The sequence below is a fragment of the Mauremys reevesii genome, linkage group 21, assembly GCF_016161935.1.
Source record: "Mauremys reevesii isolate NIE-2019 linkage group 21, ASM1616193v1, whole genome shotgun sequence".
NCBI lineage: Eukaryota > Metazoa > Chordata > Testudines > Geoemydidae > Mauremys > Mauremys reevesii.
In genome coordinates, this window is record NC_052643.1 from 2,009,160 (window position 1) to 2,033,694 (window position 24,535).

At 51.1% G+C, this 24,535-nt stretch overlaps 1 protein-coding gene and 1 long non-coding RNA gene across 6 annotated transcripts in view; one reads left to right on the plus strand and one right to left on the minus strand.

Moving 5' to 3' along the window:
* Positions 1–24,535, plus strand: part of EPHB2 (EPH receptor B2) — a 254,352-nt gene that overhangs the window by 226,554 nt on the left and 3,263 nt on the right. For 4 of the 5 annotated variants that reach the window (XM_039508880.1, XM_039508882.1, XM_039508881.1 and 1 more), the window contains exons 13-16: positions 6,282–6,431; positions 11,738–11,931; positions 14,303–14,458; positions 17,941–19,203. In XM_039508880.1, the coding sequence (XP_039364814.1) occupies positions 6,282–6,431; positions 11,738–11,931; positions 14,303–14,458; positions 17,941–18,049 (609 nt within the window). In that variant the 3' untranslated portion in view covers positions 18,050–19,203. Of the gene's footprint in view, positions 1–6,281; positions 6,432–11,737; positions 11,932–14,302; positions 14,459–17,940; positions 19,204–24,535 lie in introns of those variants that run through there. The other variant, XR_005590322.1, reaches the window with a different exon arrangement.
* On the minus strand, positions 1,843–23,285 carry LOC120387770. The gene is made up of 3 exons (XR_005590323.1): positions 22,901–23,285; positions 22,044–22,171; positions 1,843–2,138 (listed from the first exon to the last, which is right to left on the minus strand). It is a non-coding gene; the product is annotated as an uncharacterized LOC120387770 (long non-coding RNA).

Here is a 24,535-nt window from a genome sequence, read left to right on the forward strand (position 1 = left end):
CCTTACAGGCTACCTCTACTCTACAAGCGAAGGGTGTGATTCCCTGTTCACACAGACAGATTTGTGCTAGCTGTCATCGAGCTAGAGCACTAAAAACAGTGTAGCCATGGGAGCACCCGGAGCATGGCACGGCTCGCTGTGCCAAGTGCCAACTCATCTGACCCCTGTGGGTATGTCTGGGCACGGCTAGCCCGTGCCGCTGCTCGCTGCTACCCATGCTACCATGGTTAGCACGGCATATCAGTGAGAGCTAGCGTGAGCATGTCTACATGAGCTGGGGCACACATCAACTCCAGGGGTAGACGTACTCAGGGTTAGAAAGCTTTTCCCTAATCACTAACCTAAGTCTACCTTGCTGCAGATTAAGCCCATTACTTCTTGTCCTAGCTAGAGTGGACGTGGAGCTCAGCTGATTGCCATCCTCTTTATAACAGCCCTGAACATATTTGAAGACTCCTCTCGGGTCCCCCCTCAGTCTTTTTTTCTCATGACTAAACATGCCCAGCTTTTTGAACCTCTCCTCGTAGGTCAGGTTTTCTGAACCTTAGATCATTTTTGTTGTTCTCCCCCAGACTCTCTTCAGTTTCTCCCCATCTTTCCTAAAATGTGGCGCCCAGAACTAGACACAGGACTCCAGCTGAGGCTAGGGTGACCAGATGTCCCGATTTTATAGGGACAGTCCTGATATTTGGGGCTTTTCCCTATATAGGCTCCTATTACCCCCCACCCCTTGTCCTGATTTTTCACACATGCTGTCTGGTCACCCTAGCTGAGGCCTCACCAGTGCCAATTACAGCGGGACAATTACCTCCCGTGTCTTACAAACAACACTCCTGTTAATGTACCTCAGCATGATATTCGCCTCTTTAGCAACTGCATCACACTGTTAACTCATATTCAGTTTGTGATCCCCTGTAACCCCCAGATCCGTTTCAGCAGTACCAACAGCTAGCTAGTTATTCCCCAGTTTGTAGCTGTGCATTTGATTTTAACTTCCTAAGTGAAGTCCTGTGCACCTGTCTTTATTACATTTCATATTATATTTGTTGATTTCAGACCAATTCTCCAATTTATCAAGGCTGTTTTGAATTCTAATCCTGCCCTGCAAAGTGCTTGCAGCCCTTCCCACCTGCACGTCACAAATTGTATAAGAATATTCTCCATCCGAGTCACTATGGAAATATTGATTAATCTGGATCTATGGCAGACCCCGGTTGGTCCCCACTGGATGTAGACCTCCAGTTTGACAGTGAACCATTAATAGCTGCTCTGTGAGTACAGTATTTCAACCAGTTGTGCGCACCTTTAGACCACATTTCCTGTGTGCCGATGAGAATTTCGTGTGGGACTGTATCAAAAGGCTTACTAAAATCAAGATAGAGCATGTCTACGGCTTCATATACTTGCCTGAGTAACCCTGTCAAAGAAGGAAATTAGGTTGATTTGGCTTGATTTGTTCTTGACAAATCTATGTTGGCTGTCACTTATTACCCTAATATCCTCTTGGTGCTTACAAATTGTTAACAATTTGTTCCAGTCTCTTTCCAGGAATTGAAGTTATGCTGACTGGTCTATAATTTCCTGGGTCCTCTTTGTTCCCCTTTTTAAAGATAAGTACTATGTTTGCCCTTCTCCAGTCCTCTGGTACCTCACCTGTCCTCCATGAGTTCTTGGAGATGATCGCTAACGGTTCCGAGATTGCTTCAGGTAGTGCCTCCACTCCACTAACCCGCAAACCAAAAATTCCCCACAAATAACCCACCAGTTTCTTCCAACTTCTCAGCAAAGCTTTACTAGCAGAAGCAGCATGATGCTGACATCTCACATTACAAAGGCCTCGTTGCTGTCTGAGACTCCAGCGCATTTACTAGGACTCAGAGAAGGAGAGTCATGAATAATTAAAACTTCTCTGCACTGTTAAAGTCAGTGAACAAGGTACTGTTGGCAGTGCAGATGTTTGCTCTCTTCCTTGCTAGTTTGCAGAATTCATTACTGTGCTATAAGTCTCCCAACTGTTGGCTGAAATGCATTTTTCATAGATTCATGGATGCACGGATTATGAGGACAGAAGGAGCCATTGTGATTATCAGTCTGGTCTGATTCCTGAGTTGGTCCATAGAACTTCCATGAATTAATTCCTGTTTGAATTAAATCATCTGTTTTAGAAAAAACATCCAATCTTGATGTAAAATTTTCCAGTGATGGAATATCCACCCCAGCCCTTGGTAAATTATTCCAGTGGTTAATTACCCTCACTGTTAAAAACGTGTGCCTTATTTCCAGTCTGAATTTGTCTAGCTTCAACTTTGAGCCATTAAACCTTGTTATATCTTTGCCTGCTAGAGTGAAAAGCCTGTGATTATCAAATTTATGTTCCCCATGTAGTTAAATATAGACTGTGATCAAATCACCTCTTAACTTTCTCTTTGATAAGATAATCAGACTGAGCTCCTTGAGTGTTTCATCCTGTTAATTCCTTTTAAATATTGGCCCCACGTTAGCTTTTTCCAGAACTTCTCCATTTCCCCAGTACATTGAAAATCAACATTTACGGTTCAGAAAGTTCCTTTTGGATGTAAAGTATCAAGACCTGCTGATTTTTAAATGTCTAGCTTTAGTACTGCTGTTTAATATCCTCCTTAGTTACTGTTGGAAGGGGAAGTATTTCATTATCTTCCTCTGTTATAGCTATATCATCTGGATATTTCCAAATTCTGAACAGAAATATTTATTGAACACTTTTGCCTTTTCTGCATTATTATTGACAATTCTACCATTTCCATCTAGTAATCTTCCTATACCCATTGTCAGGATTCATTTTGTTCCTAGTATACTTCAAAAACTTCTTATTGTCCTTAACTTTGTTGACCATAGAGTGCTTGTATCCTTTGCTTCCCTTATCAGTTTTCTACAATTCTACAATTCTGATTTATATTCATTACTATCAACTTCCTTTCCTTCCATTTGTTTTAGATGGGGTTTTTATATCTGATTTCTCTTCCCCTCTAAGCCAGTCTATTTATTTAACCAGTGTGAACTTTTTTCTAGATAGTGAGATTGTTGGCTTTTTGGCATCTAGTAAAATATTTTCAAACAATTCCCAATTATCATTCACATTTTTCTATTTAATGTTTTTCTCCCAACTTGATTTGTCTCATAAGTGTTTTCAGCTTTGTGAAATTGGCCCTTTTAAAGCCTCAACTATAGGAATTTGGACTTTATTCTGTTTGCACATAACAAATATAATCAATCCATGATCAACTGCACCTAAGCTATCACTAATGTTTAGTTCTGTGATCAGTTCCTCTTTATCTGTCAAAATAAGGCCTAATATAGGATGCCTTCATGGTGGATGCAACACTTTTTTGAGACAGGAAATTGTCATCTATAATATTGAGAAATTCCAAGGATGTTTTACTACTGGAAGAATGAAATCTCCAGGATACGTCACTCAGATTGAAGTCCCCCATGACACCACAGGTTTTTTTCCTATACATTATAGATAGGTAGTTAAGAGGCAATCATCTTGTTCTCTATTGTGCTTTGGTGGCCTGTAGCAGACACCAATTAGTACCCCCATCTTGTGCTTTATCTGTTAGACCATTGATCCATAAGCATTCAAAATAATTGCTTTCAAGTCATCAGTGACTCTGAAACAGGTGTAATGCCATTGTGTATATAGAATGCCACTCCCCATCCCCTATGAGCCTTCATAAATAGGTTATAACCATTGATTTTAACATTCCAATTATGTGAATCACCCCACAAGATTTCAGTAATGCCAATTAAATCAAATTTATGCTCATAAACGAGCAATTCAGATTCCTCCTGCTTATTGCCCAGGCTCCTAGCATTGGTGTATAGGCAATTCAGGAATTTCTCCTCTTCGTGTCCTTTGGTGTCGTGACTGATTTTGTTCTCAACCTCTTGGTTTTGTGCTGAATGAATATTTCTTTGTTCCTCCCCTTTTGTTACTAGTTAACAACCTCCTGGCTACTCAAGCCAGCCTGTCCCCTTGAGGATTGGTTCCCCTTCTACTCAGGTGGAGGCCGTCCAAACTATATAGCCCCCTCTTCCACAGAAGGTAGAAAAATGTGCCACAAAACCCAAGCCCTCCACCCTCCGCCACTTACCTAGCCAGTGATTCACTTCCAGAATCTTCTGCCTTTCATCTTCCTTCGCTCCTAGGACAGGAAAGATCTCTGAGAAGACCCTGTGGACATTCCTCTCCTTCAGCATGCTTCTGAGTTCCCTGACGCCATGTATAGTGGGGCAGTATTGCGTGAAGCAGCATTGTTAGTACCTGTAAGCACCATCATGAATAGATCCTTCCCGCTGACTTCAGGTGCCTATCCAGTCTTAGCCCTGGTCTACACTGGGGGGGGTCGACCTAAGATACGATAAGAAGTCAGCATATCTTAGGTCGATTTACCTGTCCGTGAGGATGGCAGTGAGTCGACCGCTGCCGCTCCCCTGTCGACTCCGCTTCCGCCTCTCGCGAGCTGGAGTTCCGGAGTCGACGGGGAGCGCGTTCGGGGATCAATTTATCCGCGTCTAGACGAGATGTGATAAATTGATCCCCAATAGATCGATCCCTATCCACCGATCCAGTGGGTAGTGAAGACCTGCCGTTAGAGCCACAGCTCCTCTTTCACTCTCTTCTTCAAGGAGCGATCCAGCAACAGTCTTTTAGAGGGGGTGGCCATGGTTGTAACCATCTGCCTTTGTAGCAGGAACCGTTCCATCCATCCAGATTTTGGGGAGTGTTACTGCTCCCTGTGATGCCTGTCATGCAGCGAGAGAGACAGCCGAAGGGTCTGATTACCAGAGACATTCAGAAGACTGCCAGCGATCTTTCCTAGCAGGCGTGCTAGTGTAAGCAAGGCCTGTTTCCCTCTCTGTAGAGATGCGAGCACAGGGCAGCGGATCAGACCTGGGCTAAGTGGATCATGAATTCCGGGCCCATCCCTGTAAGGGTGAGTGGTTGCCACGGTAGCAGAGGGAGCAGGGAAATGCTCTCACTTGGGCCAATGGTTCATGCCCCCGTTCGCTGCCACGCTCTCCTGCTCTGTGTGGCTGGCTCGCCATGAGGAGCAGGCCTGTCGGAAGGGAGAGAGAGAGCACATGCACACCCCATGTCTGTGTGCCATCACCTCCTGGCACACGTAACAGCTGGATTGGAGAAGTGCTGAAATGGACATGAATTGGGCCCGGGGTGACTCTGCTAGTAACAACAGCCCTGAAGCATGGGAATGTCACCTGCCCTGCAGAGAGGAGTGTTGTGTTTTACAGGAACGCAGTGCTGGCCAATAGTATTTGCCGGGTATGGCTGGAAGATGCTAGGATGAAGTTCTCTGTCTAGGCCTCTGGCCAGTCTGGGTTCTTGAGCACTCACACTGCATCCAGTCCCTCTTGGGGCACCTTCTCTGCTCAAGCCCGACCTGGAAAGCTTCTCATTTTATCTGAAGTTCAGTGGGTCTGATCAGGCCACAGTGGGCATTTGGGGTAATTGTACAGTTACTGTGTCTAGCATCTGTAGTGGTCTGAGACTGTTTCACCTAACAGGATCCCTAGTAAGAGGGAATAGGTAATTCTTCACATGTGCCAGATCTGTCTCACTTCAACCAACTTAAACCAATCGTGACTCCAATGCATTTACTCTGTTTACATGAGGGTAACAGCAGAACCTGGGCCTATAGGACCCCGTATAATACAAAGATAGCCACAAATCTTCCAGCGTGGGAACTCTCGCTCCAGCAGTATCATGCATCCCACAAATCTTGAACAATTAAACAAGACGTCTTTTAAATATCTGTGTTTATCCTTCCACTGGGAGAACTAGCTGACAGCAAGAGGATGAAGAGAAACTCAAGATTCTCTATATTTTTACATACTAATTTTTCTTCAAATGAATCTATTGGCACAACAGGCCTTAGGTATTGCAGGAGTCCAGAGATCACAGCAGTTTGTAGGCAGCCTGCAGAGTCAGAGCAGCTCCAGGCTTCATCCTTCTTGCAAGACAGGGAGGAATACATTGATTCGTGTCCACTAGTTCCAAAAGGACAGTCCTTGTCTAACCCTGCATAGGAGCGCTGATTTGTGTAAGTGTGGAGAGGGGTAAATTCTGGTCGAGGAACTCTGGCACATTAGTCATTTCATTGCTCAGAATTCTAGTTATCTGGCCCAGCGGCTCCATTTCACCGGTTCATTGTATGCAAATACTCCAGATCGCATCCTTCTTTCTTTCTCTCACTCTCCTTCTCTCTGTTCCTTGCCTGCAGGGTGGGAAGATCCCGATCCGGTGGACGGCGCCCGAAGCAATTCAGTATAGGAAATTCACCTCAGCCAGCGACGTGTGGAGCTATGGCATAGTCATGTGGGAGGTGATGTCCTATGGGGAGCGGCCCTACTGGGATATGACCAATCAAGATGTAAGTTATCAAGAGAGATGTGGTGGAAACATTGAAATCAGCCGTAGGCATGGAAAAGGCAAAGAACCCTGCGTGGTTCTGGCTGAACTCAGCCTGTAGCATGCTGGGGGGATTCTCTGGCCATGAGAGTTATCTTCATGGCCAAATCCTTTGGTAGAGACAATAGGGCTGGCTCTGACCTCCACTCAGGCTAGGTGCAGGGGCCATAGAGGAGATACACGGGGACAGAGGAGAATTCCTCCAGCTCAGAAGTAGCATAGGGCCGACAAAAGCATCCTAAACTGCTGTCCCTGGCAAGCTCTAGAGTAGGGAGCATGTCAGAGGTGAGAGGGGGCACTTTGGGTGCTGGGGGATCTCCCATAGGCAGCCCAAAGGAGGCTGCCATCCCTTAAAGTAGCCCCCAGGGCACTGGGGAGGGTTTCAGGCCCTGCTGCAGCACAGGATATGGGGGATGCCACGGTGACATGAAGCCACTATAGCAGGCTTCACTCAGGCGCCAGCAGGCCTAGTGGTCAGGCTCCAGCCAACAGCCTCTCGGCTGCTGGTCCCCCAGGCTCAGGGTCACAGTTCATTGCCCCCGTGGTGTCCTCCATGATTTCTCAGGCAGCCGGAGGAAGAGGGAAGGAAAGCGGAACCCAGGCCCTCGGGGAGAGAGGTGGCTCCCTCCCTTGTGGCTGCCACGCCAGATCAGGGTCCCCTGGGCTGCTTCCTACCCTCCCTGTTTCCCTTCAATGTGGGGCATGGCCCCAGCCTTCTGCTTACACAATCTCATTAGTTCGGGGCTTCATTCGGGGGGAGGAGCTGCTTCCCAGCTCACCCTCAGAGTCCAATTGTGGGTCCCCTTTAGTCGGAGGGGAGGGGGATCCCAGCCAAGTCTTACTCACAGTCATGGTTAGGGTTGCCAGACATCCGGTTTTCGACCGGAACGCCGGGTTGAAAAGGGACCCTGATGGCTTCGGTCGGCAACGCTGACCAGATCCCTAAAAGTCCGGTCGGCAGTGCAGCGGGGCTAAGGCAGGCTCCCTGCCTGTCCTGGCTCTGTGCAGCTTCCCGGAAGCAGCTGCCATGTCCGGCTCCTCGGTACATGCTGCCCCTGCCCTGAGCTCCCATTGGCTGGGAACTGTGGCCAATCAGAGCTGCGGGGGCAGTGCTGGCGGGTGCGGGCACCACGCAGAGCCCCTGGCTGCTCTGTGCCTAGGAGCTGGATATGGTGGCTGCTTCCAGGAGCCGTGCGGAGCCAGGGCGGGCATGGAGCCAGTCGTAGCCCTGCTGCACTGCTGAGCAGGAACCACCTGTGGTAAGCACCAACCGGCTGGAGCCCGCACCCCGAACTCCCTCCCACACCCTGAACCCCTGCCCCAGGTCAGAACCCCCTCCCGCACCCTAACTCCCTCCCAGAGCCTGCACCCCTCACCTCCTCTGGCACCCCATCCCCCATACCAGCCCTGAGCCCCCTTTTGAAGCCCACACCCTGCCCCCCAACCCCCTGCCCCAGCCCTGATGCCTCTCCCGCACCCAAACTCCCTCCTGGAGCCCGCATCCCTTCCTACTCCCCAGCCCAGCCCTGAGCCCCCTCTCGCACCCAAACTCCCTCCTGGAGCCCGCATCCCTTCCTACTCCCCAGCCCAGCCCTGAGCCCCCTCTCGCACCCAAACTCCCACCTGGAGCCCACACCCCATCCTACTCCCCAGCCCAGCCCTGAGCCCCCTCCCGCACCCAAACTCCCTCCTGGAGCCCGCACCCCTTCCTACTCCCCAGCCCAGCCCTGAGCCCCCTCCCGCACCCAAACTCTCTCCCAGAGCCCGCACCCTGCACCCTCTCCTGCACCCCAAACCCCTCCCCCAGCTCTGAGCCCATTCCGTCACTCCGAACCCCTCGGCCCCAGCCTCCTCCTGCACCCCAAACCCTTCACCCCGCCACAAAGCCCACAGCCCCTCCCGCATACCTGCCCCAGCCCAGTGACAGTGAGTGAGAATGAGGGAGAGCAAGCGATGGAGGGAGTGGGTGCGGGGCCTCTGAGAAGGGGTGGGGCAAGGCGGGGGGCACAGGGGACAGAATAGTTCACCAAACGCTCCCCCTTTGGGGTGTCCCAGGAGGGTTATCTGGAGATATGGGAACGTGTAATTAGCTAATAGAAAGAGCACCAACAAGTGGCACTTAAGGATACGTAGCATTGTTCATAAGTCAGGCTTGGTAAAGTGGTATTTGTTGTGCACTGCAAATGGCTTCCTAGTTAACACTGGTGTAACCAACGCCCAACTGCACAATCCAGCGCATCCTTCTGTGCCCAGCATTTCCCTCTCCCTGGGCCACAAGCATCCTGGAGGGTGCCTAGGAACCTCTTCCTCAGTGTAGGTGCTCACAAGAACTCCGTTATGTCTGGAGGCCACAGCCCTCCTTCCCAAGGAGAGAGACCCCAGCTCCCTCCCTGCCTCTCACCTGCTGAGGGATGGGCGCAGAGCTGGTCGGAATATTTTTGGCAAAACCAAAACATTGTTCAGAGGCACGTCAGTTTTCACCAGTCCAGAGCTCTATAAGAACTTAAGAACAGCCAGATTGGGTCAGACCAGTGATCCATCTAACCCAGTATCTGGTCTCTGACAGTGGCCAGTGCCAGGTGCTTCAGAGGGAATGATCTGAACAGGGCAATTGTTGAGTGAGCCAACCCCTGTAGTCCAGTCCCAGGTTCTGGCAGTCAGAGGTGACTATAGCCTTGTGCTTGGGGCACTGGCCTTGGGCGTGGGAGACCAAGGCTGCTCAGCCCAACTCAGCATAATCCATGAGAAAAGCTCTGCTCTGAACCCGGCCAAGTAGACCTTTGGAGCTGGGTCTGCCACATCCCAGGCCAGCACCTGAGTTAGTGTCTGTCTGGTCAGAAGTGACCACGGAGCCCTGGACCCAAAAAATCTTCCCAAAGCGAGACTCTGCAGCTCCAGTCAAAAGATTTGGCTTTCATTCCAGTGCAGATAGCAACAAACTTCAAAACCTGAGACGTTGCCCCAAATTGCTAGAGATCCTTCACGTGAGCTGAAAACGTGCTGTCTGCTCACTGCAGATTAACCTCGTGAGAGCCGGGAGGAGCCAGGAAGATGAGATGAGGCAGAGAGCTCAGGGCTGGCAGCTGGGCCGGTGCTTTACTGGGGATTTGCTGGGTCAATGCCAGATCCAAGAGCCTGATGCCTGTGTGATGACTGTCCCCAGCCCCGTGCGCCCCCTTCCCTCCTTTCTGTCTTGGCTGGAGAGAGAGTGGGGAGAGGGGACAGTTCACATCTCTCAGGAGAGGGTTTTCTCCAGCCCCTGACCAGGAGCCGAGAGCCCACTAGCGATTCCTTGGGTTAGACCCGGACAGGCTGAGCGGGCACCTCCTCACTGGCCAGTGCTGCCTCTTGGAATGGTGGGCGAGGGGCTTGTGGGACCCAGACACAGTTTAGCCCTTGTGAGGACGGAAGGCATGTCCAAGCAGCATTGTAGTGAGCGCTGAACTCTCCCTGCATGCAGCCCTGTCCATGCACCTCAGCCCCACCCTGCACCCAGCCCAGGGCTCTGCCAATGCCCCTCAGTGCTGACTGGCAGCCCCCCTGCTATTCCAGTCCAGTCCTTGGCTCAACACAGAGATGTGCAGCTCCATGGTACCCCTCCATCCTGCCTGCTATTCCAGCTCTGGATTCCCCTTACACACCCCCAGCTCTGCCTATGCTCGTCAGTTATGACTGGCAGCCCCCTGCTCTTCCAAGCCTCACCTTGCAGGGCAGTGCATGCACACATGTATTTGACCCTGTACCTTGGACCTGATCTCCCACCCTTCCACTGCCACTCCAGGCCTGGGCTCCCCACACGGCTGTGCCTGAATCCTGACTTGCTGTATCCCTGTTGTTCTCATTCAGGGCCTCTCTCCATAGCGGGGAATGAGTTGCATTGTATTGTGCTGCATTGTATATGGCGAGTTGCTGTTCTCATGCAGCTAAACAATCCTTAGTGTTAGGTGCGTGACCTTTCCATTGTCACCTTCTCTGGGGTGAGCTCCTCCTTCTCTCTCACTGCTAGGCAAGTGCAGAAGCTGACCGCAGGCTCTGAGACACTGACATTTCCTTTGGTCGGCACCAGGGGCTCTTGTCCAGAGCCAGAGCAGCCTGCTCTGTAGTGCCCACCGCTTTGTCTCCTCTTCGGGTCGCATCGGTGACCAGCTAGTGCTGTGCCCCAGAGCACAACCCAGGGGATGCCCGGGGGGATGAGACAGGAGAGCTTCCCAGAAGCCTTCCTCGCTGCACGGCTGTGAGAGGAACAGGCTGCCCTCTGAGCAGACCACACCGCGTTATTCCTGTGCACCCGCATCACCCTGGCCAGGTGGCAGAGGAAAGGGGCAGGATCTTCCTAGGGGAAGGCCTGCTGGGCCTGGGGATGCAGGTAGGTCCAGTATATGCACGGAGAGGCCCAGCATCCCCCAGGCAGACATGGGCACCTGGAGAAGCCAAAGAGGCAATCGAGCAGCAGCTCCTAAGCACGAGCCAATCTGCCAGCTGTGTTCTTGCAGCTTTTGTGACAGGTTTTCTAGCCTCTGCTCCGTGGGTGACCCACTGCATCCTCCCCCTCCCCATTCTGTTACCCACGTTGGAGCTTCGGGTGTGTCTACACTGCGAATAACAACCTGCGGCTGGACCGTGCCAGAGGGCTCGGGCTGCAGGGCTGTTTCCTTGCCGTGTAGACTGCCAGGCTCAGGCTGCAGCCCTTGCTCGGGACCCTCCCATCCCACAGGGTCCTAGAGCCCAGGATCCAGCCTGAGCCCCACAGCCCCTGAGTTGGCTGCATGGGCCAGCCATGAGCGTCTAGCTGCAGTGTGGACATACCCGAAGTGCACACAGCTGAGTGGTCAGTACAGCCCAGTCTGATGAAGTGGCACCGCTGCACAGAAAGGCTGGGGACCATTAGGATGGAGGGAGCAGAAAACACTACCAGTAGGGGAGGGGACGTGTGGCAGAGCTGCCCCATTAGTAACCCAGGTCTGCGCCTCAGGCTCCGTTCCATGGATGGGGCCAGGGAGCAAACCAGGTGTTTCCTTCGTTTCCTTCCCACCCTGGGTGTCATTACCAGGACAATAACTGGCCTGCACGTGCTAGCAGAGGTACATCACAGGTGATTCAGTGCGACAGAGGGACCCCAGCCCCTGTGGTCTAAGGCTGTCCATGCCTGTCACTCCCTGCAGACGAGATGGTGAACAATGCGAATTCAGGGCACATGATATTTGCGCTGTCCCACTCCTCCTGGCTGCTCCCACGGCACTGACCTTGTCGCTGTGGCTTGTCTTGCAGGTGATAAATGCGATAGAGCAGGATTATCGGCTGCCCCCTCCCATGGACTGCCCAAACGCCTTGCACCAGCTAATGCTCGACTGTTGGCAGAAGGACCGGAACCACAGGCCCAAATTCGGGCAAATTGTCAACACGTTAGACAAAATGATCCGAAACCCCAATAGCCTGAAAGCCATGGCACCCCTCTCCTCCGGGTAGGTATCTCTTCTGCCACCTTTGAGCTTCTCTTTCAAACAGAACTCCATCGATGGCAGGTACCGTGTCCACACCAGACTGAAATCTCAGGCATTCAGCTGGAGGTATGCCTGGCCATTTCCATTATCTACAGGTGGCGGTGCCTTCCGGTGAGTGGAGCGGATGCACCTCCCTTTGGCCGGGATTAACAGTGCACGTGTCCTCCTCTGTAACATGTCCTGAGCCATGCGTTACAGAAAACTGGGAGAATAGAAGGAGGTTTCCACAGGCTTCAGCTCACTGGGCAGCATTTTTAAGCTTTCTTAGAAAACCAAGGACCCAGGTTCTAGTCCAGACACTGGCCTTTGTCAAGCAATGGATCCATTACACGGCCCGAGTTCCTGGTGAGCATGCGTAGAAGATATCCTGGGGAGGAGACACATGCAGTGTCAGGAATCCAGATACTGTTTGTGGCAGCGTGCTGCCTTTTCACCCTGTCACGGCCCAGGTGCAAGACGAAAGGCCCTTGATAACGGGGCGGGTTTGCAAAAAGCTGACAAGGAAAAGGGAAATAACAGAACTTTCCCGACTCCAATTTTGTGTCATGAGGGAGCAGCTGGTATTGGGGCTGGATGTCTTGTTTGGGCAGGAGAGGGAGGTTGGCACGGAGGTCTGAGCTGGGCAAGACCCAGGAGGAAACCTGAGCTGGTTCAGTCGAGGAGCTAGAGCGTTCCAGCTGCCGTTTGGGACTTCTGCAGCTCCCTCACTTTTGTTTTTTCCTTCTTCCCTGGACCCCAAGAGCCCCCAGCTCCCGTCCCTGGGAGGAAGTGCTTGGCTAGCCCTCCTCAGTGCCACCTAGCCACTTAACCTCCCCGGGCTCCCTGAAGGGGCAAACAGACTTTGGCACTTCCCAGGCAGATCGGTTTGTCAGGAACAATACGGACGTCACAGGCACTTGGCCCCTTCTCAGAGCAGAACAAAGGGAGTGAGGCCTTAATGAGCTGAGGACATCTGCAGCCCTGCAATATCGGTGCTCGTTAGTGATTGGCCCTGGGGGGAGCTCGCTTAACACAGCCGCAGCCCCACAGATAGCATCACAGGCTGGCACCAGCATACAGTCAAGTGCAGCCTCGCTGCTCTGACAAATACATCTGTGAAGAGCTAGAAAGAGGGTGCTGGAGCCACAAGGTGCTGTGTAGACAGGAGACGGAAGTGTGGGTAGGCCGTAGGATGTGAGTGACTTTGCAGATGCTACTGACTTGTCATTATGAATTGTTATCCTCACAGGTCTGCTTTGTTACAACTAAAACTAGGGATCCTCTTTAAGGGTATAACGATTGTATTCATTTCTACTGCTCCTCTGAGCTGAGCTCCCCAGAGCCCTGTGCAGACATGCCTCTCGACACCCCTCCCCCCCCGAGGAGTTCAGTACTATTGTCCCCATTTCACAGATGGGAAAATTGAGAAAGAGAAGGGAAGCAATATACCCACCACCACATAGTAAATCAGTGGTAGAACTGGGGCTAGCACCCAGATCCCCATCATATGCTTAGCTTGATAGAGTTATTGATTTCAAGGCCAGAAGAGACCCCTGTGATCATAAAATATCAGAGCTGGAAGGGACCTCAGGAGGTCATCTTTAGTCCAACCAGGACCAAGGTTGGTCCAGGACCAGGACTCAAAGCAGGACCAATCCCCAACTAAATCATCCCAGCCAGGGCTTTGTCAAGCCTGACCTTAAAAACCTCTAAGGAAGGAGAATCCACCACCTCCCTACGGAACCCATTCCAGTGCTTCACCACCCTCCTAGTGAAAAAGTTTTTCCTAATATCCAACCTAAACCTCCCCCACTGCAACTTGAGACCATTGCTCCTTGTTATGTCATCTTCTCTGACCCTCTGTATAACACAGATCATAGGTCATTGCCCAAATAATTCCTAGAGCACATTGTGTAGAAAAAAATCCAGTCTTGATTTTAAAAGGGTCAGTGATGAAGAATTCACCATAACCCTTGGGTTAATTACTCTCACTGTTACACCTTATGTCCAGTCTGAATTGTTCTAGCTTCAACTTCCAGCCATTATGTTCCATCATGTTACATCTTTCTCTGCTAGATTAAAGAGGCCATTGTTAAATATTTGTTCCCTATGATCAATCTAGATTTGAGCTGCTAAGGGGGAGGGAAGGGTAAGATTTTATCCAGCCCCGCAAACTCACTCTGTACTCTTGTTCCACACTTGGGTAAAGTCATCTACACAGGGACAGACGGTGAATGAACTTGCTGCAGGTGCATTCCAGGGTTTGCCCCATCTTCCACAGCCACCAAAGGGTAAAGAAAGCCCCTCGCAGGCTGCCACTAACTTCTGCTCATTTTCTCTCTCTCTTTTTCAGGATTAACCTCCCTTTACTGGACCGCACAATCCCCGATTACACCAGTTTCAACACAGTGGATGAATGGCTGGATGCCATCAAGATGGGCCAGTACAAGGAGAGCTTTGCCAGTGCCGGCTTTGCCACCTTTGACGTGGTGTCCCAGATGACCATGGAGTAAGTGCCAAGAGCAGTAGTCACAAAACAGAAGCAAAGACCTCAGGGATCTTGCAACAATTGGCCATTTTCAGATTTGAGGTTTCTGAGCTTTATATTAATCTTATTGTTATGCAATATTAATAATTTTTTGCCAGAAAAAGAAAAGACCCCCCCAATCATTTCTAATCTTTTCCAGTCCCGCCTTTCCTCTTTAATCCGTGGGCTGAGTATCTGTCTAGTAGATATTTCTACACCATTCGTCTCCATGCTGTCCGATTGGTTTTCTCCCTCCTATGAAGATGCAGTTCTGTATGGGGCTCTCCAAACCCCAGAACTAGCACAACAATGTCAAGGGGGAACGGTAAAGATTACAGGTGGGCACCAGGCAGTTCCCCTGCCACTGGAGGGCACTTTGGGATGCCATGACCCCAGTGGATTCATTGCTGACAAGCACGTGCATATTGCATACAAGTCGCTCCCTGAAAAAGGACTCTGAGAGCCAGGATGGTCTCCCGTTCATTCCAAATAACCCTGCACACCTTAGAAACAATGGTATGCCCCCCACCCCTTCACCCCCATCCAGCAGTAACAAAAATGGAGCAGGCTCTCCAGAGATGAGCAGGCTGCTGAAATGCCAGCTCCAGTGGGCTGCGGGCTGCTGGAATCCCTTAGGGCCTTGAGACGTCTATTAAAAGATTTGTGGCTAGGTACATCAAACTTTGGAGGCCCTGCCGGAGACAGTGGAATTAATGACCCATGCGGTAAAGCTGTCGGTAAGCACTGGAATGCTTTGTTTTCTTATGGGTCTGGGACAGGGCAGCCTGCAGGGGAGCACACTTACAGCTGATGCTCAGTCGAAACCCATCCAGCCAACCAGCCAAACTGACCTTTTCTGTTCGGGGGTTTTTCGTTTTGTTCTTTGCTTGGAAATATCCATAGGACCATTCTGAGTGTGTCCGTGTTTCCACAGCAGCTCCACGGACTGCTAGAGATGGCTTAAGAAGCCTCCAGGCGGAGCTTAGACACGGCAGTAACAGGTGCCCTAGGACAATCCGAGCAGCAGGAGGAGGGCAAGAGGGAGGCTCTGGGTAGGGAAGGAGCTGAGGCACATGGTGTCAGCACTCTGACCCCAAAGCTCTGCTGAACAGGTGACTGGTCTTTGCAGCATGTCTAATATCCAAACTCGGCCTTCTCCGTCTCGCTGGGCAGGGAAGCTGCAGATGACTGTATATACAGAGCTGGTCGCTGATTCAGTGAATTTGAAACATTTCATGGGGATGGTTCAGTTTTGCCAAAGTTCTAACTTTGCCCAGGCAGGTTTTGAAACCTGCCAAGTTCCCCACCAGGTTTGCCTCCTGGGTCCTCAGCAGCTTCCAGATTCCATGGCTCCAGGAAAGCCTGGCACACCCACTGCATCCTCGCCGGGCCCCCAGGGTCCACGTCTCTAGAGCAGCCCATGAGGCAAGCGTGGCTCCGTTCCCTTTTGTGGAGAATTTCAAATTTTTGGAGTTTGGTTTGTAATCAGAATGAAACCACAGGTTGAAATATCAAAATCCGCTGTGAAAGGGAGACGCTTTCTCTCCCTAGGAAGACGGCAGGAGATGAGATTGCTCATCAACACGTCAGCTGGAAAGCAGAGGTGGGAGCAGACAGTTCCCTGAGCAAGTCTGCCCACCCCACAAATTCCAGCAGGAGAGCAAAGACTGGGGGGCGGGGGGGAGCTGGGAGCTGAGGGTTTTAGAGATGCCTGTTTTGGGGTCTTGTGGTGCAATAAAGGGTGCCGGGAGCCTGAGTATCAGTATCTGTCTGTGCAGGAAGGGAGGGAGGTCCATGCGGAGCCCACCACCCAGAAGCCAGCTTTCCTTCTGGAGGTAGCACAGAGGATGCTGTCTGAGAGTCTGGGGAATACCAGGGCTGCTGGGGCCTTGGGGTACCACTGTGTTAGGAGTCTCACACACAGGGCTGTCTCAGAAGGCACAGGCACAGGGCTGCTTTAACGTGGGACAGCCTACTCCGTTCTCTGCTATTGGCTCATGACTCTCCTGCCCCCACTCACCCTTGGCTTGTGACTGGAGGTGTCAGAAGGTCAATGCAAGCAGCCCTACATAGCTCCTGTGCTGGAGGAATTGTCCTGCAGTCCCTTGTCACTTGTGGTTGGCCCCTACGTGTCCAGGCAGTGGTGTGACAACAGTCAGTGAAGAGCATCTGATTTACAACAGTGAATTCCCCACCAACAGTAATACGTCCTTCGTAGTGCCAGCCCCCTGCTGCACTGGGACTTGTGTAGAGCCAGGGGTATAGAATTCACAAGCATGACTTTTTCTGATAAAAACCAGTCCCCTAATAGCCAGTGGTTCAGGCTGCGGGAATCCTGGCCAGGAGAAATATACAGGATTAGTCAGGGGACAGGAGCCTCCTTGCCCCCACTTGGGATGCAGCAGCTTGGCAGTGACCACAGGTTGTGCAGCGGCTTGTGTGAAATGAGCTGCTGGCCCCAGTCCTAGTGGGAAGGTCCTGGGTGCCCACACACAAAATCTCCACCGCTGGCACTAATGTGCCATCCTTGTTGGCACTCTCCTTAGAGAAGCAAAAGGGCAAAAGACCAGCTGTCTTAGAGAAAGATCCCTTGGGATGGAGCTGAGGGGCAGCACGGGCAGCTTCCATCGGATTCATGTACGTTATGGCAATGGGACCCATATGAATACCCAGACGATAATAAAAATGAATGATAATGTCATGCTTTCCATACAGATACCTCAAAGTGCCTTGCAAAGAAAGGTCAGTGTCATGATCCCCATGTTACGGATCTGAAAACTGAAAGACAGAAATGTGATGAGAGAGAGAGAGAGATGACATAAGAATGGCCACACTGGCTCAGACCAATGGTCCATCTAGACCAGTGTCCTGTCTTCCGACAATGGCCAATGCCAGGTGCCCCAGAGAGAATGAACAGAACAGAGCAATTATCAAGTGATCCATCCCCTGTCGTTCACTCCCAGCTTCTGGCAAACAGAGGTATAGGGACACCCAGAGCATGGGGTTGCATCCCCGACCATCTTGGCTAATAGCCATTGCTGAACCTATCCTCCAGGGCTGTCAGTCCTCCACCTTTCATCAGCAACAAATTCACGTCATTTGTTGCGGTTCAATGATTTGCCGAGTTCTGAACATGGGAATGAGCTGTTAGTCATCAGTTCTGAATATGGCATGCGGCATAGACCATCCTGGGCATAGTGCAGCCATCTAAAAGGAAGTGCTGAGGCTAGGAGAAGTAGGCTAGGGAGAGACTTAGAAACAGACAAAGACCTGGGGCCCCGAGTGAGAGACCAAATCCAGTTTAACCTGTTACATTTCTGTAGTAATAGTTTAATAGAAGCAACCCTAAGACTCCCAGCTTCCTCAAGAAAGCTCTGCAGATGCATGTTCAGCGTATGGGTTTGTTCTGTGTCCAAACAGGGTTCCTTACTGGCCTTTATTGTGTGTTTGTTTTTATTCCAAAGGGACATTCTGCGAGTTGGGGTCACTTTAGCAGGCCATCAGAAGAAAATTCTGAACAGTATCCAAGTGATGCGAGCACAGATGAATCAGATCCAATCTGTGGAGGTTTGATGTTCACACGTCTTCACACTCCTCTTCCTCAAGGCCCTTCTCCCCTTTGCCCCTGTATGTCCAAGCTCCAGTTCTTGAGTGTTCTGCATTCACCAGAGACCGGCAGCTGCTCTAAGGATCGTGGCAACAGGAAGAAACATCCTGACAACAAAAAGTTGCCAAGAGCTTCTGGAATTTAAGCAATGGAAAAAAGGGAACAAGGAAGACAAATATTTTGGGAAAACTATGAAATATTTTTTAAAAATAATAATAATAAAGCAATGGCATTTTCGAAAAGGGCTCTGAGATCCACAGGAGTCTCCAAAGGGAGACAAAAGAGCAGATCCTTTCGTTTCCTTCTTGCACAAGGCTGCTTCTGCAGGCTCAGACGCCTCTGGAGCAAAGAGACTTTGTCAAGGAGATGAAAGCCAAGTGAAGACATGGGAAGCGCTCCTCCTTTTCTCCCTTGGGATGGTGACTCTGGGGACATCCTGCAGCCAGCAGTCATCCCTGAAAGCCCCCAGCTGGCAAATCACAGGGGGAGAGAGAGTTGGGAAGTTCTTGCCATGTAATGGACCAAGCGCATCTGTAAAGTGGCAAACTTTTGCAAAGCTGAAGATTTTTGTAAAATAAACGAACTGAGACAAGAAGAGTCTTTTTTTTCTGCAGATGAGAAGGAACCTTGAACCCATTGGGAGTGGGGGATGGGGAAACCAATCCTTTTTAGAGCTCTTATTTTCTCTTGACATGGAACGGTTTAGTGAGTGACGCGTTTTCCAGGGGTCTGCCCATCCAGCCCTCCAATGGCATCATTGTCTCATACATATCATATGCACAAGACTTTTAGTGATCGCCTCACTAGTTGCCAATGACCTTTTCTCAGAAGACTTCCCAAGTACAGTATGTAGTAGTTTTTGATTACAAATGCTGACGTGTCCATTTATTTTTCTGTTGTCGTTGTTTGGAGATTTGTCCTTTGACCTTGTTTGTTTACAACAATTTGTGGCTTGGGGGATGGATTTTGGTTTTTGGTTGGTTGGTTGGCTGGGTTTTTTTATGAAAAGGAACTGACATTTCCAGGCTTCGTATCTCTCAAGAACTTGAACCTTCTCCCTGTGGAAGGAGAATTGCAGCTTACCGACTAGACAATATGCCAAGGGCAAGATTTTTTTATATTCACGTTTCCTCCTCTTTGCTTGTTTGTTATTTTGTAATTTCCATTGCCTGACAGCTGTTTATAACTGCCGTGTGTCCGGCTGAAATAACCACCTGCCCAGCTGGGGCTGCTGCTGCAGGGCGGGGCAGGGTTATGGAGGGGTTTGTGGATGGGGAAATGGTCATGATCAGAGCCCTTTGGAGACGCAGGACTGTTTAGAGAGGTGAGAAGCGAAGAGCTTTGCTGGTCCTACCAGCTGTGACAAAAGACGACGCGGTGCATGCAGCAGAGAGAGGGAGGGGGAATGCACTACGGGCAGCAGCCAGTATCCTGGCATAAGGTTTCTCAGAGTAGGGACGCTGTCACAGGCCAGGTGGTAAATCATTCACTGTGATACCTAACGCCATGCACTCAGATGCTCAGCCCCCTGCCTCAGGAGGTGCTTCATGTGCCAAAGGTTTCGTTCTCAGCTGCCACATCTAGGGGAGGCCAAAACAGCAAAAGCTGGTTGGCCAAGGGCGCCACAGCAGGCAGGTCCCTCCCCAGACCAAACCGGCCGACCAGTCAGTCAGGGGGTTTATAGAGAACTGACATAGAGGCTTTAGTTACAGAACAACTCCCCGGCATGTGTACATACCACTGGACAAATCGTAGGCAGTGCAAGAGAGCAAACGCTTGGATTTGCTCTTGTAGCTTTCATCACCCTGTGTCCTGGGCGTGTGCGGTGTCACTCGGCATTCCTCGGGCTGCGCCCGGTGTCACCGCGTCATTCGGCCAGGAACACCCTTGCTGTGCAGTGGCACAGGGCCGTGAAGACGTGTTCGCACGGAGCTGGTCTTGGTTATTTTCCAGTGGCTAAAGCCAAAAGGGCAAAGCATGTGCTGTGGATAGAACCTTGTGTGCGGCTTACCCTTCTGGGCCACGCAGGCTTGTACTGGAGTCTCTGTCAAGCCCTGTACAAAATACTTAACGTTTTCCCCTTAAGATTTGACTGGGAGACAAAACATGGGCTGGGAGACAGGTCCCAGTGAGCTTTGGGTCACCCCTCTGCTTAGCTCTGTTCTCTCTGGTGTGTTTGGGGCACAGCTACTGCAGGAGGAGCCAGAACTGCCAAGTCTGTTCATCTGAAATGTGTCTAGATACTGGGCCTGGTTTTTACACGGCCTGACGGCCAAACGGTCACTGGAATTCTGGGCCCCTCTGTAACTGGGCCGTGCTGTGGACCGGGGGCCATAGTTCTCAGTGACCTCAGTGTCAATTCAGAGCAGCCACTGTGAAATGAATGGCCCTGCTCCAGATTTCCCTGAGAGCAGAGTTTGGCCCAGTCTCTGATGATTGGGGTGAGAAACAAGCAATGGAAGCAGACTGAAGGAACGCCAGGTGTTCTGTAGGCCCCTGGGGGTGTCAGCTGGCTGTACTGCGTTCTGACACACAGTCAAGTCAGTCTTTATGTGTGTATTCAACCGAGGTGTGTGTAAACCGGCCGTGTGCTTAACAAGCACCGTACCTGATAACGGTGTGGTCTAACTTTACAGGATTGGCACACAAGAGACAGTGATGTCAGCTGGAGCATTCCTAGTGTTTGCCGGGGGTATGGGGGGGTACTGGGAAAATGGAGGCCTCCCTACACAGTCTATAATAGATGGGTGAGCAGAGCAGCAGAGAGAAATGCTTTCATGCCGCATCTCTCTCTTCCACTGCAAATGCTACATTTTAACACGGGAGAACTCCTCAGTGTCGCCCAAAGGTATCAGACGAGGGTGCTCGTGCTGAGCCGTGTAGCCATCGCCAGCCAGCTGCTTTGTGCACAAGGAAAGCTCCTGAGTGCGAGGAGAGCTGCCTCTGTAGAAAACCCACCAGCAAATTCCAATGGGGCAACCATCTGGAATGATCACATGATGCGCTTGCATTGTCTTTCCTAGACAGTGCTTGACTGTTCTGTGCCACCCATTACATGCTTCCATGAACTCAGTAGGAGTGGTGGCCATGCTGCAGCCCTCAGAGTCGGACAGGGCTCTGGGGAGACCTTATGATCATGTCCACTGGGCGACGTGCTGTCTTGATGCACTAAACCTGCTCTTCACCAGCCAACGGGCGTTACACACATCTAACCATCCGACCCCACCCACTGTGAAAGAAGGGATTGTACAGAGCAGTGGACGCCGTAGCTGGCTGTGGCAGCCACGTACAAGGCAGAAAGGTGCAGCTTCATTTCTTCCCTGGACAAAAATCACACGGTGTCAGTCCAAGAAGTGCATGTTTTCTAGTCTGTCAATACCAGGCATCACTGTGACAGCTTATCTGGGACTAGCAGAGAATGAGCCAGAAATGCACCACTTCTCTCTGCAGCTCTCCAGCTCTTCCTGAGGACGTGAGGTGCCGCTGTCCAATGGTCCTCACCCTCCCTTTGCCTGGTAATGCTTCTGGAGTTAGGGTCTGCTCCCAGGAAAGCAGAGAGCCACTGGGGTGACTTCCAAACAATTGCATTTCATGGGTGTAAAACATACTATTATGAAACATTCTTCTAGTGGCAAAAATCAGCTTCATACAGAGAGCAGGTAACGAGTGAAAAAGTAATGTGGACACTGTGACACAATGTGGGGTGTGTGTCTGTGTGTGTTTTAACAATTTCATCTTGCTGAGTTTGTCAGTCAGCTTGTTGCAATTTTGGCTGTTCCCCTCCAGCCGTCCAGGCCAGCTTCCAGATCTAGGGTTCTCTTCCTCCACCTTCTTACAGTCCATCTTCCGGCTGCTACAGCCCACCTTGCATCAGTAATGATGGTGTCTGGCAGGAGAACTTAAGTTGGAATTCCAAAGTTATGTTGAAAATAGCAATAAAAAAGTCAAGCAATGACCCACCTGTGGTGTAGATCCCATGACTGAGCAGTAAGGACCAGAAAGAGCAGGATGGAGGGTGCTGGTGCCAGCGTACCAGAATCCCAAGGGTGTCATACGTAACAAGTAACTCATAGCTTTCACCTCCAGCCCTGTAAGTAGAATTAACGGCCAAGATCTACTTTGGGTAAAAGAAAAATAAACTCGGAAGCACTTTCATTATAGCTCTGCCATGAACACTTGCTTCCTCTCAGCCGCAGTGGAGGATGGAGATATAGGGGCTGTTGGGGTTCGCCATTCAGGGATTCATCTTTTTGTCTCATGTCTCAAAGATAAGAAACTGTGGGTCTCAATTGCTGTCAATAGCCCAAACACCATTGAAATCAAAGGGGCTGTGCCAGCTGACGCCAGCTGAGGAGCTGCTCAGTTAGGTTCTTTATGTATTCTGAGCATTCACCCACAAATAGTGACCAGTAACTTCCAGGACTAGTGCAGCATGGGGCACCTCCGGGAGCTGGGTGCCTGTTGCTCACAACAGCATTAATTCATTGTATAACGGTATCAGCTAATTGTCGTGGTGCACAAGTAAAAGGGCATCTTCCCGCTCTCCCTTACACTTGTACACCAGGGTAGCCCTGGTGGCTTCACTGGACTAGCGCAGATTTACACCAGCGTAAGCAAGAGGAGACCCATTTGCAGCAGAGCATATAACGTAATCACCAGTGCAAGGCAGAGAGGAGAGCAGTGATCACCTTGTCATTTACAGTCATTGCATGGAAAACTATTGTAGAAGATCACAGTCTAGCTGAGATGGCAGGAGTTACCCACGAGGCTGGTCCCATCTAGAGTGTAAAACAGCCGGGGAAGAGGGAGGAACTCACCAGTGCAGGGTTGTTCCAAAGGTGAGGCATTGTTACAGCTGAAGGGAAGGGGATGTTTTATCGATGTTTGGTCCTAAATGTGGCAGGAACGCATCCACCCATAGTGCAGTCCATCTCTTGGGTCTGGGCTGCTCTGCCAGCAACAATGGATCATGTCTGCTGTGGAGGTTACCTTCACTGGCCGTTCCTGGGAAACATCCCAGAGAGGCTGAGGAGGGACAGCTTTTCCTTTCCTCCTCTATGCTCTGTATTCTGAAGGAAGCCTGTGTGGAGCCAGAGTCCTTGCATTTTGAGAGCTCAGCTGGGCCTGCTCCTGATTCCCTGCTGGAGATGGGGCATCAGCCGATCTGTGGCATCATAATCATCTCCCCAGCAACCAGCGCAAAAGTTGATGCTGACTTGGGGGGGTGGAGTGAATGATGATGATGCAAGATTCTCTCTCACGCTGTTGTCCTTAGTAACAAATAATGCGGGGAGAGAACTAAAGGAAACTTCCAGGGCAGGGTGACAAATGATTTGGAATATTTCCTAGGTCGTCTCTGGGGAGTGGAGGGATGAAAGATGGTCGAGGAGGCAAAGCCCGTCCTTCAGCCATCACAGTATTGCCAGTGCCTGAGCGACTGTCAAAGCGCAGCCCCTGGTGTGGGTTGGTGGCTGAGCTCACCGCAGAAGGGACCCGCCCATGTTTGCCTCCGCCCTGTTGTAACCTGCAGCTCAGGGCATGGAAATGCAACACGAGGCCTTGGCGGAAATCCTGAGTGAAGCAAGAGACCGCACGGTCAGTCTGTGTGGGGCCTCCTCCTTGGGACTGGTGTGAGTCAGGGCCCGAGCCCAGAGGGGTGGGCAGGAAGGGGGTTGTAGTATCATTGTGTCTCTGGTTGCTGCACACAAATATTTTCCTTTGGAATAGCTCTGGGTGCGCTTGTGCAGAGACCCCATGTGGGGGAGCATCAGAGAGCCCATAAACAACATCCCGCAAGCTCCATGTAGCGAACGGGCTGCAGGCAGCGCCCCCGTCTGGCAGGGTCACGCAGGCAGTGCCACGCTGTCCTGCAGGACACGATGGGCTCCATGTGCCTCAGGCTCACCCTGCCAGCCAGGGAGATCTGAAGGCTCCAGGCCTGGATGCTGGGCGGTGGTGAGTGCTGGGCTGGAGCTGTGAGCTCCGATCTACCCCTGCCCCCAGAGCAATCCGGACCTGGGTTTACCAGCCGCTCGGAACAAAGTTCCTGGTTACCTGGGAACAAATCATCACTTCGTGTCGTGGGGGAGGAGCCAGTGGGATTGGGAAGGAGGAGTTAGGGGACACCTTCCGGGGGCGGGGGGGGGGTCACTTCTCCCAGATCCCATCTGCAGCACCCTGCAAGGGGCTGTGAGTTGGAGCAGGGAATTGGTGCTGCGTACCACCTCCTCCTTCTCCAGGGTGAAGGCCGGTGGCGCTTACATCCCCAGGCACTTCCTTGCATTTCCTTTATGCTTTGACTGGTCCTGCTGCTGGGCAGAGTCTGAACTCCCTGTCCCCACCTGCCCCATCATCACTCCAGCCATCCAGGCACCTGAGGTGCTACACAGCTGGGTGAGGAGCCCTCCTTCATTAATGCTGCAAAGCCCTTTGAGGTTCTGAGGAGTCTGCCT